The following is a 12542-nucleotide window of genomic DNA, read 5'->3' on the forward strand; positions in this document are numbered from 1 at the left end:
GCACTAGTGGCCAATTAAGTAACCAGTGGCCTAAGTGTTTTGGAACTGGGGCTGCTTTGTGCGGTCTCCTGTGCTTGTGATGAGCAGCTGACACCGTGTACTTCGTAGGGTAACGTTCTGGCTAGTTTGTTGTCTCATACGATTTGTGCTGCCTCCTAACTGGGGTGTGTGAAGTGTGAGAACTGGCTTCCCACAGAAACAGTTGACCTCGGATGTTTGGATGCATACTTGTCCTGGGGCTGAGGGAGCCTTGTGACAAACCTCACAATTAAACCACGGGCTCCAGCACTGTCAGGGTCAAATCAGCCACCTCCCTTGAGATCTGAGTGGGCTGTTGTTGAAAGCCACGAGATGTCGCCTCTATATGTGCAGGCAGGGGTTAAGCATTATGAATTTGCGATAGCCAGCCAGCTTTCCCATATAAGAGCACTGCACTCATTGGCTCTCTCTTTTACTGAGAAATCTATCTAGTCATTTCCTGTGCAAGCCCTTCTTCACTTTGCAAAAAGCTATACAGTTGAGTGAATTACAATAATCCGTGGTTATTCCTTCTCACAGGCAGCCTGGATTCTCTCATGGACCACCACCAACTAGGAGTTCAACATTGTGCCGTTAATAGAGTGCTAATATGAGCGTGGTCTTCTCTGCAGAAGAGGAGGACTCTCACCCATGGATGTAAATAATTTGGAGTCTGCTTTCATGCTTATTAATGCTTGTTGGTATTTGACTTGATTTCTACTGAGAGATTATTTACCCTCTGAAGGATCCGTTGGGACTCCTTGTCAGATCAGTTCTTGGGTGGAGCTTGCAGCAATGTGGGGTAAGTGCTGTGCTCTTCCTCTTTTGACGGCAGGGCTTTTTTTGTGCTGCGTTACTCAAAATGGCTTGGTAAAGTCGCAGAAAGAAACAACTTGGCTCTTGAGTAGAGAAGTGAAGTGAAAGTTGAGCTGGCAAACAGAGAGTGCTCTCTGTGTTTCCTAGGGATGCACAAAGTGGATGCATATATTATAGGGTCTTTTTTTTTAGGACCATTTTGCTCTTGCTTTTAAACCAGACAGTCTGTCTGTACAAGACTGACACTAAATAACTCTCTCGAGTGCTGTGGAGAGATGGAAACTGCAGCTGAGAAATGATTTTGGGGAAAGGAAGACAGAAAAGCACAAGCAAACTATTATGGAATTACAAATAGCCCTCTAAAGGATCGGCAAATGTACCAGTAAGTGTTTTGGGGGAGGAAATAAGTCTGAAATGGGATTACAGGGTGTATGCCTGTGTGTGCAGAGGGATGTTTGTCATTAGAGTGCAGACTAAACTGAATGACTGAATTACCATAGTGGTTTGTCTTGAAATCAGCCCTTGGATTTCGTGCTGTGAGCTGCATAAAGATGTTTTGTGGCTGTTTTCTGCCTAGAACTATGTTTCTTCATATCCTAATCTATGCCAGAATGCTTATGCTGTGTCAATTTACCTCTTTGCTGGTGCAGGCTATGGAGTCTGGCTGTAGTCTCAGCAAGGGAGATTTCTCTTCAGAGAAAACCTGTTAACCATTTGGAGGGAGTACATGTGAATAAGACGGAGTTATTAAAAAAAGCTCTGCTTCAGGTTGGTAATCATGGATGTTTCCTCGCTGCCTCACAAACTGTGCATGAATCTGTAGTCATATGAAGACTACAGATAGCTTGCATTGGGTGTGGATCCGAGATGTATCCAGATATATATAAAGAGACGTCTCAAAAGAGTAAAAAAGGAGTACAGGACATACTAGATGAGAGAAGTGGGCTGGCTGGGTGCTCTGATGAATACTGATGCTCTCTGTACAGCAGATCTGGATCCAGCTTTGGTCTTGGGAGAGCTGTGCTGTGTTCAGGCTCTGAGGGCTGTGAGTGTCCGTGTGGCAGCCGGGGTGTGTGTTTGCCTGTGTTGTGGAGCTGGAAGTTCAAAGCCTGTGCCCGCATGGATAGCCAACATCTCCAAACACTGGGGAGATCCCACTCATTTTGCCCCAGGATGAAATGCGAGAATGCATGAGTGGAACATAAGTTGTGCATATGTTTCCCCTGTAGAAATATTGTCATTCTTACCAACAGAGAACATGAACAAACTTACCACTCTGTTCCAAAGAAGGCTTACAGTTAATCTTATCTTTTTGGCCACTTGGTGACTAGCCTGTGTTGGCTGCGCTGAGACAAGAACAATGATCGTAGTCTCCTAAAGATCCACTTTCTTTGCCTTTTATGTAAGGACGCTGTGCTACTGCCAACAGGTGAGGTCATCTCACAAAGGGGGTTCAGATGTTCTGCAGACAAGTTGCCTGTATTTCATGAACTGCTTTTGAACTTCTCCAGCGGTACCCTATTTAAGGCCTCGATCCTTTATTCAAATACTCCCACTGTGCAGAGTTTTACTGAATCTCTCTCTCAAGGGACCTGTAGTCAACTGTAGGAACACTGGACCTGGAAACATGCTTTCCTCTATGTGTGTGCCACACCGTACACATTCTAGGTTTGTGAACAAATTGTGTTAATTCTCCCTCTCCCTTGCAGGTTTAGTCTCCCAGTGGGGAACGTCTTTGGTGATCTGCAAGACCATCTCTACTAGAAATGGATAACTTCACAAATGGGCAGCCGGGCCCAGGTCAGAGGAACAGGTTGATGGGATTGCTAGAAACAGATGACAGTATCCAGGATGATAAACCTGCATCTAGTAAAAGAGAAGAAAGATCAGCGCTACGTGGAAAGAAAGGAGAGCCACGGCCCTTGGAGACACCTTATCAGAAGGAGAGCAGTGACTTTCCTCCTAAAGTCAAGATTAATCTGAACTATCGGCCAGGACTCGTCAGCAAGTGAGTAACTTGGATATTGGACAAGGGTGGGATCCCTGCTGGTCTGTACTGATCCCTGCTGGTGGGGGCCTATAGACTTTACCAAAGTCTAAACTAAAAGTGACAATACAGGAATATTACAGGATTCTGGTGGCATGTAACTAAAGGCAGAAAGGGGACATACTAGCCCTTTTCTTTTCCACTTGGAAGGTACGTGTATGGTGTGTGTTGTGGTGTATTTTGGGTATATCTGAACTAGCACCAAATAAACCGAGTTGGGTGTAAGAGCAGCTTAGCATGGAGCCCCGTACAAATGAACTGTTCTTGCCAGGGAGGGATGTAAACTAGCTCACAGAGTGCTTCACACCATGTGATGGGACTGATTCTGGTCCTGCAGCTATCTTGGGCTTCTCTGTCTTTGTGCTCTGGATGTGTTCCAAGGTTGCACATCAGACTGGATCTGGGAAGAGCTCCAGCTGATGGAAAGAGCAGCCACTTAAGAGAATTCTGGGAAATAGCTGTCTCTATTTTTCCCTTGACTCAAAAATAAAATACTTGTTTTTTCTGACAAACTTTTCTGCCTCCCTCCTTTCTTACATCGTCCCACTAGAACTTATTGCACACTCTTGTCTTCTGTTTTTCAGAACTTCTTAACGCTTTGCATTTCTTCCATAGCCAAAAGGACCCCAATCGCTTTGACAGAGACAGGCTCTTCAGCGCAGTCTCAAGGGGCAGCCCTGAGGCACTGGATGGTTTACTTGAGTATTTAAGGAGGACCTCCAAATTTCTCACCAATTCTGAATACACAGGTAGATTCCTACTCAGTACTCCATAAACAGGGTTAGCAGAAGCAGCACTTGTTAATGTAGGAGGGAAGCAGGGGAACCTGCTCGTGGTTCTTTGCTTTCTCCGGCCCTCTGTCCATTCTTTTATTTTCCTAATGTCCCCCTGAGGATGGAGAATGCCATTAATTATATATATCCTAAGGCTTTTGCGTCTACTGCAGACTGAAAATACTGAGTAAGGCCTTTAAAATAATTATTTGGTCCTACAGTGACAGTTAAGTTCTGAATCAAGTAACACAGATATGTGCAAAGTACATGCACAACCCATTCAATACTCTTTTTCTACTAGATGCAAAGACTGGGAAGACCTGCTTAATGAAAGCTCTGTTGAACTTAAAAAATGGAAAGAATGACACAATCCCACTTTTGCTGGAAATAGACCAAAAGACACAGAATCCCAGGCCACTTGTCAATGTGACATGCTCTGATTGTTACTACAGAGGTAAGGTTTCTGTTCTGATGCTGTGTCAGAGCAGCCTCCCCATTCGACAGGTGACGTGCAGATACAAGGAAAAAGAGGGGAACCGGAGCTTATGCAGCACTGCAGTTCCACAGTTCTGGTGCAGTTACAGTAACAGCCTACTCACCTTTTAGTTCTGATTTCTGGTTCTGGTCTACATCCTCTTCAGCCCTGAATTATACACTTCACTTCTGCAACTTTGTTCTCAGTCTGTAAAACAGAAATGATAGATGTTTAATAACCCAGGAAATATGAGAAGGTTTGCTTTGGAAAGAGCTTAAAAAGAATGTCTAAAAGTGAAAAAGAAATAGTATATTGCTATTAAAGAATGAGTTCTGCTGGTTGGGTTATCCTTTTAATAGCAGGCATGCAGCATAGTCATGTACGTGGTATAGTTGTCTTTATCCCCTCATAGCTGCTTGGGATCTTAGTTCCAGGCAGGGGTAATTGCGTGGTCTTGTGTTAAATTTCTTATAGTCTTGGGGCTTGTCTTCTGACTTAGTGTTTCCAACGTGCTTTTCCAACGAACATCGTTGAAAGTCATCACTTGCTACCCACCCCCTGCCTAGCACTGAGACTGCAGGATTGCTATGCAGAACATAGTGATTGTTGAAACGGTGCTTTGCTGAAGAGTCCTTTGCCTGTTCCCTCTGATAGGGCACTGCGTGATAGGTTTTGCCTGTTTCCTTAGGCCAGACAGCACTCCATATTGCCATAGAGAAAAGGAGCCTAGATTTAGTGAAACTTCTAGTAGAGAATGGAGCTGATGTCCATGCCAGAGCCCATGGTGAATTCTTCAAGAAGAAGAAAGAAGGAGTTTACTTTTATTTTGGTGAGTCAGTGTGGAACACGTTCCTTCCCTTTTTTTATTGCCTTACTGTATGCGATGCTGCTAATTCTAGTTGGGTTTGCCCCTCTGTGTGTGGGTTGCCATCTCCACTGTCCTGTAATCAAGCTCTTGACTTATTCGAATGGCAGAATCCTTTCACAGACTGAGGTGTCCCATGATCATTTGCAATCATCTTTGGTTTTATGTATTTAATCCCATCTGAGGGGCTTCAGCCAGAGACAAATACTTGGTTAGTTTAGCCAAATTAGGGGTCTGGGAAAGTGTTTCAGCTGTCCCCAGAAATAAGGAGTAATTGTTTACTGCAAAACCCTTTCTGAATCTAGAGACGCTGAGAAAGAACTTGTTCTGTGTTCCAGTGGTAAAACTATAGGCTAAATATATTTTCCTAGAATTGCTTTTTTTCTTCTTTAATTTTTTTCCACCCCTTTCTGCTTCCCCTCCAAATACTGTCCTAATCTCTTCAGGTGAACTTCCCCTCTCCTTGGCTGCTTGTACCAACCAGCCTGATGTGGTGGAATATCTTCTAAACAATCCCCACCAGAAAGCCAGGCTCCAGGAGCAGGATACACAGGGCAACACCGTCCTTCATGCCCTGGTGATGATTGCAGATGACACTGAGGAGAACACCAAGTTTGTGAGCACAACATACGTTGAGATCTTGAAGGCAGGTGTGAAGGTTGACCCAACGTGGAAACTGGAGGAGATAGTGAATTACGATGGATTAAATCCTCTGCAGCTTGCTGCCAAGACAGGCAAAGTGGAGGTAAAAACAACCAGAGGGAATCCCTGGGGTTGCTGAGAAACAAGGAAGACTGCAGCATACATCCTCAGCATAGCAGTGGGGTTTGATGTCGGAGCGTCTTGCACCCAACCCGTAGTAATGCTGCTGACAGTGGCAGTGCCACAGGAGAGAATAAAGGAGGCCTCCTCCAGGCCACTCCAGTTAGTGTCCTACACAGTCTCAGCTGGCTGCTGCTGCTCTCTGTCCCAGCCAAGACAGCTGGTCTGGACCAAAACTGGTTCTACTCCTGGAAGAGCTGATACAAGGTGTAGTTAGATTGCCTGCTTTTAGCCAGATAGTCTGGTGTTTGGATATATCAAAATGTATAATGCAGAAAGCCAGGTGTCCTGTATTTGAAGGTGACTTGGCTGTGCTTGTGTCATTCTACACCTTCATTACGTATGTGTTTTTCTGGTATGCATCCGGTTTCTCTTCAGATCTTCAAGCACATCATCCAAAGAGAGATCAAAGACCCAGTGTACAGGCACCTGTCACGCAAGTTCACTGAATGGACCTACGGACCTATCCATGTGTCTCTCTATGACTTGTCCTCTATAGACAGCTTTGAGGAAAATTCTGTGCTGGAGATTCTGGCATACAGCAGTGACACACCGGTGAGTGCTTTTACTAAAAGTCGAAGACAGCAACATTTTTTCTGCCTTTCTATAGTGTTGCTGTATAATTATGCAAATCATTTCAAGTTAATGTGGTATTTCACATGATCATTTTTCTGGAAGAGAAATGTGTGATGGAAGTATATGCATATTTTATTATTTATAGTCTGCTTGGCATGCCTCTGATAATCTGTAATATGAGAGAAATTTTTGATCTTTTGGTTGTCCTAAGCCTGGGTGTGTCCAAATACCTTGATGAAGCCAAGCAGAAGTAACTTCTTATGGGATGGTTGATTTCTTTCATACGGAAAGGCCTGACTGAATAAACCCTTAGGGGTACCCTAATTGGAGCCACTGGACTCCAACCCTGAAAAAGACAATCCTCTGGTGAATTTGTATTCCTGTTGACACATGGGTACATTTTTGTTGGTTGTTTTTTCCACAGAATCGGTACAAGATGGTAGTTTTGGAGCCACTGAACAAACTACTTCAGCAAAAATGGGAAACGTTTGCTTCCAAGAGATTCTACTTCAGTTTTGTCTCATACTTGTCATTCATGATCATCTTTACAGCCATTGCGTACTATCAACCCTTACGGGTAAAGGTAGGCCCAATCTTCTTTTATCTGGAAAGACCTGAATGGATGGAGCTGAGTTTTAAAAGGCACAGGGTGGTTATCATCACTACCTCTGCCTGTCTTCAGTGTTTTGGGTTTTTTTGTTTTCATCTTGCAGCCTTCATTTCCAGTGGAGTTCACGGCTGGAGGCTTCCTGTGGGTCTCTGGACTGATCATTATCTTGCTAGGAGGCATTTATCTAATCTTTGCTCAGGTATGGGGATCTCTCATCTAGTTTCATTGTAAGAAAGAAAAAAAGGAAACCATCACTGACATGGAGGCAACAGATTCGGTTCTCCTGACATCAGGCTGTGCATGAGTGGATGGCAGGAGGGAATCCTGCTCTGAGACACCTACAGTGTCAGTGTGATCTAGCAGTGACAGGGGGGGCACAAGCCAGGTTGCTGGGCCGGAGGAAGAATAGGCTCACAACTAAGCAATTATGAGAGACTTCTGATATATATGGTACTAAAATGCATCCTTGGCATTTAATGCAGTCGCTTAATAAAGACACAGGGCTGAGCCATGATTCAGCCCTTGTTTATCCTTGCCCTTTATAAATAAGACCTTTTTTTCATCTTGGAAGGATGACTAGCTGAAATTTGGGATCTTGAAAATGAAAGCATGAAGAGGCGCTTATGGAGCAAGCCTCTCCCCTGAGCGATAGGCTATGCCGGGCAGGAATCACTCTCTGGCATGCTCTGTTGTTTTGATGAATGGCTACCATTGATTTTTCTCTGTTAGAGTCTGTACCTGCGGAGGAGACGCCAGTCCCTGAAGACTATGTGTTCTGACAGCTGCATTGAGATCTTGATGTATGTCTCTTGGGGTTTTTTGCACAATGAAAGCACGAGTGAAATTGGTTCTCTGCTGTGTGCAGCTAAGTTGCCTTAACATTACTAGAGAGATGGTGAGCAGGAAAGATTGATTCTCTGCCACTGTCTCCTCTTTCCATCCTTTCCCTGCTTGCTTCTCCTACCTGCTGCGTTTTGTCATAACCCTTTGTTGTAATGGACTTTGCTGGGTAGGGTCTGTCCTTGGATTTGTAGCTGAACATGGTGAAGGTCAGACCCTCAGTTATTCCACAGTTAAGAACGTATACTTATTAGAAAAAGAGCTCAAGTTTTTAACCATACGGTCACTATGGCTCAGATTTGGTCAAAAGGAAAATAACCCCTCAGTTTTCTGAGGAGAAATGTGTGTAGATGCATGTGTGTGCATGTATGTGTGCATGTGTTCATAAGTGTTAAAATTCTTTTCCATTTTATATCAGTTATGTGAGTTACATCAAGCAGTTCAGAGTTTCCGTACTGTGAGATTAACCAGTTCATAACAAACTGCAACAGTTTATGGGTCTGGTTATAACAGGATATGCTTATATAAACTATGTGTCTGATTAACTGCCACTTCATATGCTCCGTGTAGCCTCGTAAAATGTGTTTGCTTTTCCTTGCAAAACAACAGATCTGCAAATGGGCCTTTTTGTTGAGGTAAGTCACTGTGTCACTCACTCTACTTCTCTCCAGCTTCATCCAGGCTTTCTCATTGCTGCTGTCAGCAGTCCTGTATGGTGCAAGTTCAGAAAACTATGTGGCGGTGATGGTGTTCTCCCTGCTTTTGGGATGGGTGAACATGCTGTATTACACTCGGGGCTTTCAACGCACTGGGATCTACAGTGTCATGATACAGAAGGTCAGTACTCGAAAAAACCTGTAAGAAAAGCTTTTGGGTGTGAGGAACTAATAGAAATCCTGCAATTACTTTTCTTCTCTCAGGATCATGAAAACCATAAATGGAATTGATGTACTGACTATGGAAGTAAAGAAATTGCAGAAGGCAATTAGATCAGTGTCTTCAAGGAAGTATAGTTGCGGCAAACCACTAGTTTGCCATCTTTGAAGATAACAAGTGAGAGCAGCTGACACTTACCCATTTGTCATAAAATGACTCAAAACTAGCAGTCAAAACTGGTGCAGATTCCCTGGAACTGTTACGCTTGGGCTGATTTCCAGGTCCATGAAGGAGTCTGGGACTAGAAAGGCAAGACAAAGCAGGTGAAACGAGGTGCCAGGAAAGAATTTTGATCACCACTTGTGTGAAACCCAATGGAGATAGAAAAGAAAGAGATGTGTGTTGAAACAATTTGGAAACAGCCATACTGGGAAACTGACACGATATTTATTTGTTTCAAAGAACCTGTTCATGCAAACATAACAAAGAAGTTCATGTAGTACTCTCAGATTAAGCTACTAATGATGTTACTTACCTGAGGAAGTAATTTAACATGTATTAGTAGTTTCTTAAACTGGATAAAAGGATTTTCCAACTTGCTTTCAGTATTGTTACTGGGGGTTGGTTTATGATGTGCGAGAACAGTAGATCATCCTGGTGATTTCATGTGAGAGAAAGAATGGCACTTCCTCCTGATTTGTGTTTCAGACTATCCTGAGAGATCTGCTGCGTTTCCTCTTGGTTTATATGATCTTCCTCTTTGGCTTTGCTGCAGGTAAGGACTTACTCAGCATTATGTTATAGGCTGGGCTGCAAGAAGTAAATTTTTCTGAGGAGGATTCAAATTCTGTTTTTCTCGTAGCTCTGGTTACGCTGATGGGGGAAGCTCCTTCAGTCTCTCAGAACAAGTCTCTTGCTCAGATGGAGAGCGCTGGGAGCCATGCTATGTACGGCGGGCTGCTTAGCGTCTCCCTGGAGCTCTTCAAGATCACCATTGGGATGGGCGACCTGGAGTTCCAGGAACATGCCAGATTCAGATACTTCGTCATGCTCCTGCTGCTTCTCTTTGTGATCCTCACTTACATTCTTCTGCTCAACATGCTGATTGCGCTCATGAGCGAGACTGTCACAGATATTTCTGGTTATAGCAAAAGTGTCTGGAAGCTGCAGGTGAGACACGGTGCTGCTCAGCAGTTATGTCGTGGCCCAAACTCCTACTTGAGTCTCATAACATCAGAGATGACAGTGACTGTCTTTGTCTTAAGCCTCAGTTATAAACTTCTCTTTTACATAAATTTGCCACTCTGGGGGTAAATCCTAACATCACTTTTAGATGTATTTAAAACTCATGCTGTTTGCATGGCTACCAGCCAGTCCAGATCAACGTACATAAGTAACTTGAGAGAGTAAGCAACTGACTGATACTATTAAGCTAAGGAGTGCTTTGGGATTGAGTTCCAAAGTGATTTTCTAAGTCAAAGTAGTTGCTGATTGGGGAAGTTTTAATCAAAAAGAGGGGCTGGGGTCTGTATGCCCTGTTTTCTCTCTGACATGGACTTCTTCTTTCAGAGGGCTATTGCTATTCTAGAAATAGAGAAGGCCTGGCTGTGGCGCCAAGGAGGGAAGAGGAGATCTGGCTGCTTCATGTCAGTGGGCCTCAATAAGAAAGATGAGAGATGGTGTTTCAGGTAAGACAGGTGTACCATTACCTCTTACACTGCAGCCTAGTAATGGGTTCCCATGATTCATAAGCTGGTAGCCCTGAACCGCCACAGGGAATTTCAGCACTGACTCAACGGAGTGACTCAACCACATGTTTCTGGGTACACACAAATTGGTTGGTGATTGCAATACTGGAAGTTTGAGAGCTAGTTGAGCCGCCAGCGTTGTCACCAAGACATGCTGTCACCAAAAGATGTCCTGTTTAACCCACATCTGTGCAAGTGGTTATGGTGGCAGGGTGTCTGCAATGATGCTTTCTTTGCCGCTGCGAGTATAGCTGTGCCCGGAGCAGGCTGTGGTGGGAGGGGTGCAGGCTGGTGGCCCCTTCGCTCAGGAACGTGCAACTTGAGCGCAACACGAGGGGGCAGCACTCTTCCTCGCATATGGGGGCTGGGAGAGCAGATTGAACCTTCCTCCACCCAGCGAACCAAACTGCAGGCAGCATTTCTGTAACTCCAGGGTGTTATGGGCTATGGAACACGTATAGAAAGTGGAATCTTCTCCTTTGTATTAAGTATGTTCCCTGGGAGAAACTGGAGTATTTTAAAACAAACAACATAGACCAGCACACAGTATGCAGGGGAAGAAGATTTACCTCGTGGAGCCTAGACTACAGAAGATCTTTACTCAAAAAAAAGCTCTGTAGGGTGTTGTTGCTACAGCCAAACCATTAGGATTGCGTTGGCAGGATGAGCTGGGTTGGGATGCTGCGGGACAATGAGATACGGACTGAAATGCTATGCTCCATGCATCAGTGTCTGTTGCATTTTGTCTATCCAGAGTGGAGGAAATTAAATGGACAAATTGGGCAAAGGATGTGGGAGTTCTTAAGGAAGACCCTGGAAACACCAGTGATTCAGAAATAAATCCGGAAGGTAAATTAAATCATGAAGAAAAGTCTTCAGTGTCCTTTTAGCTTTCTGCTCAGCAGCTACTCTTGGCATGTTATTATGTCTTTGGTAACAGAAATTTTAGGCAGGCCAGCTTGCTCATAAAATTGCTTCACAGCATCCCTCAATAGTAGCAGCATCACTTGTGAGCTGAGAAAATAAAGAATTAGGGTGGGTATGGACCTGGTCAGAGTTTGGGAACAAATAATGAGAATGAAGGAGATGCCATTTCTACTTACCTCTGGTAGAAATGGGCAGGAAACGCTGCTGAGAAAAGCAGGGGCTGTTCCTCCCTTTGACTCAGTAGCCCAAACGCGTGGTGCTTTTTCTAGGAAAGGTAAAATTTAGGCCCACTCATACTGCAAGTGTTAACATCACAGGGCTTTTATAGTACAAATCAGGGCATTAACACTGGCAACTTTGTCAACTTCTGCCTAAGATAATTATGTTTGCTTCCCTTGTTACACCTGGGAAGCAACTCTGTGTGGAAAATGGAGAGCTGTTACTTTATCTAGAAATATTTTGTCAGCCTGGCAGAGCTTGGGCAGAAGCTCCACCGGATTTAAACATGGCCCCCTGCTCTTCCAGCATAGGTTCTTCCTCGATGCCAGTTTTCTAGGAGCGGGGAGGTTGCAACACTTAAAATACTATCTGTTGTATGTTGGGTTTTCTCTAAACCTGTGCTCTTGTAAAAACTGGATCCCTTTGTCAGCTTCCTGCTGACAAAGGGCTGCTGTTTTTATGTCTCCTGCTGCAGAGACAAGATCATGGAAACGGATGCCACAGAAACAACTGAGACCAGCTGTTTCAGAGGAGCAGTCACTATTGCAGCCCCAGCTATCAGCAACGGAGATGATGCCTCTAGAGGGACAAACCAGAAATCTTTAGCAGGTTTTCTGGATTGCAACCTTGCTTCCAACTTCATAGTTTTCTAGGAGGGGAGGTTGCAACACTTAAAATACTATCTGTTGTATGTTGGGTTTTCTCTAAACCTGTGCTCTTGTAAAAACTGGATCCCTTTGTCAGCTTCCTGCTGACAAAGGGCTGCTGTTTTTATGTCTCCTGCTGCAGAGACAAGATCATGGAAACGGATGCCACAGAAACAACTGAGACCAGCTGTTTCAGAGGAGCAGTCACTATTGCAGCCCCAGCTATCAGCAACGGAGATGATGCCTCTAGAGGGACAAACCAGAAATCTTTAGCAGGTTTTCT

General features: G+C 44.3%; 1 protein-coding gene across 2 annotated transcripts; it reads left to right on the forward strand.

Moving 5' to 3' along the window:
- Positions 1-575: 575 nt before the first annotated feature.
- TRPV2 (transient receptor potential cation channel subfamily V member 2) lies at positions 576-12234 on the forward strand. 2 transcript variants are annotated; one of them, XM_009278181.2, is made up of 17 exons: positions 576-1216; positions 1485-1602; positions 2544-2842; positions 3497-3630; positions 3956-4108; positions 4818-4958; positions 5441-5739; positions 6195-6371; positions 6817-6975; positions 7106-7201; positions 7732-7802; positions 8514-8679; positions 9427-9493; positions 9581-9888; positions 10288-10406; positions 11221-11315; positions 12088-12234. In XM_009278181.2, exons 3-17 carry the CDS (start codon positions 2601-2603, stop codon positions 12216-12218), a joined length of 2358 nt encoding a protein of 785 aa, XP_009276456.1. In that variant the 5' UTR covers positions 576-1216; positions 1485-1602; positions 2544-2600; the 3' UTR covers positions 12219-12234. The 2 variants fall into 2 exon arrangements, with proteins under 2 accessions (XP_009276456.1, XP_009276455.1); XM_009278180.2 differs by lacking the exon at positions 1485-1602.
- Positions 12235-12542: the final 308 nt, after the last annotated feature.

The sequence above is a fragment of the Aptenodytes forsteri genome, unplaced genomic scaffold (genome assembly GCF_000699145.1).
Source record: "Aptenodytes forsteri isolate BGI_AS27 unplaced genomic scaffold, ASM69914v1 Scaffold66, whole genome shotgun sequence".
In the NCBI taxonomy this organism is placed as follows: domain Eukaryota; kingdom Metazoa; phylum Chordata; class Aves; order Sphenisciformes; family Spheniscidae; genus Aptenodytes; species Aptenodytes forsteri.

Excerpts from the sequence above, each read along its gene's own strand:
- TRPV2 (XM_009278181.2), top strand. The coding sequence starts at position 2,601 with ATGGATAACTTCACAAATGGGCAGCCGGGCCCAGGTCAGAGGAACAGG. Across the intron at positions 8,680-9,426 it reads ACAGTGTCATGATACAGAAG|ACTATCCTGAGAGATCTGCT; the intron begins GTCAGTACTCGA and ends TTTGTGTTTCAG. Across the intron at positions 11,316-12,087 it reads TTCAGAAATAAATCCGGAAG|AGACAAGATCATGGAAACGG; the intron begins GTAAATTAAATC and ends CTCCTGCTGCAG.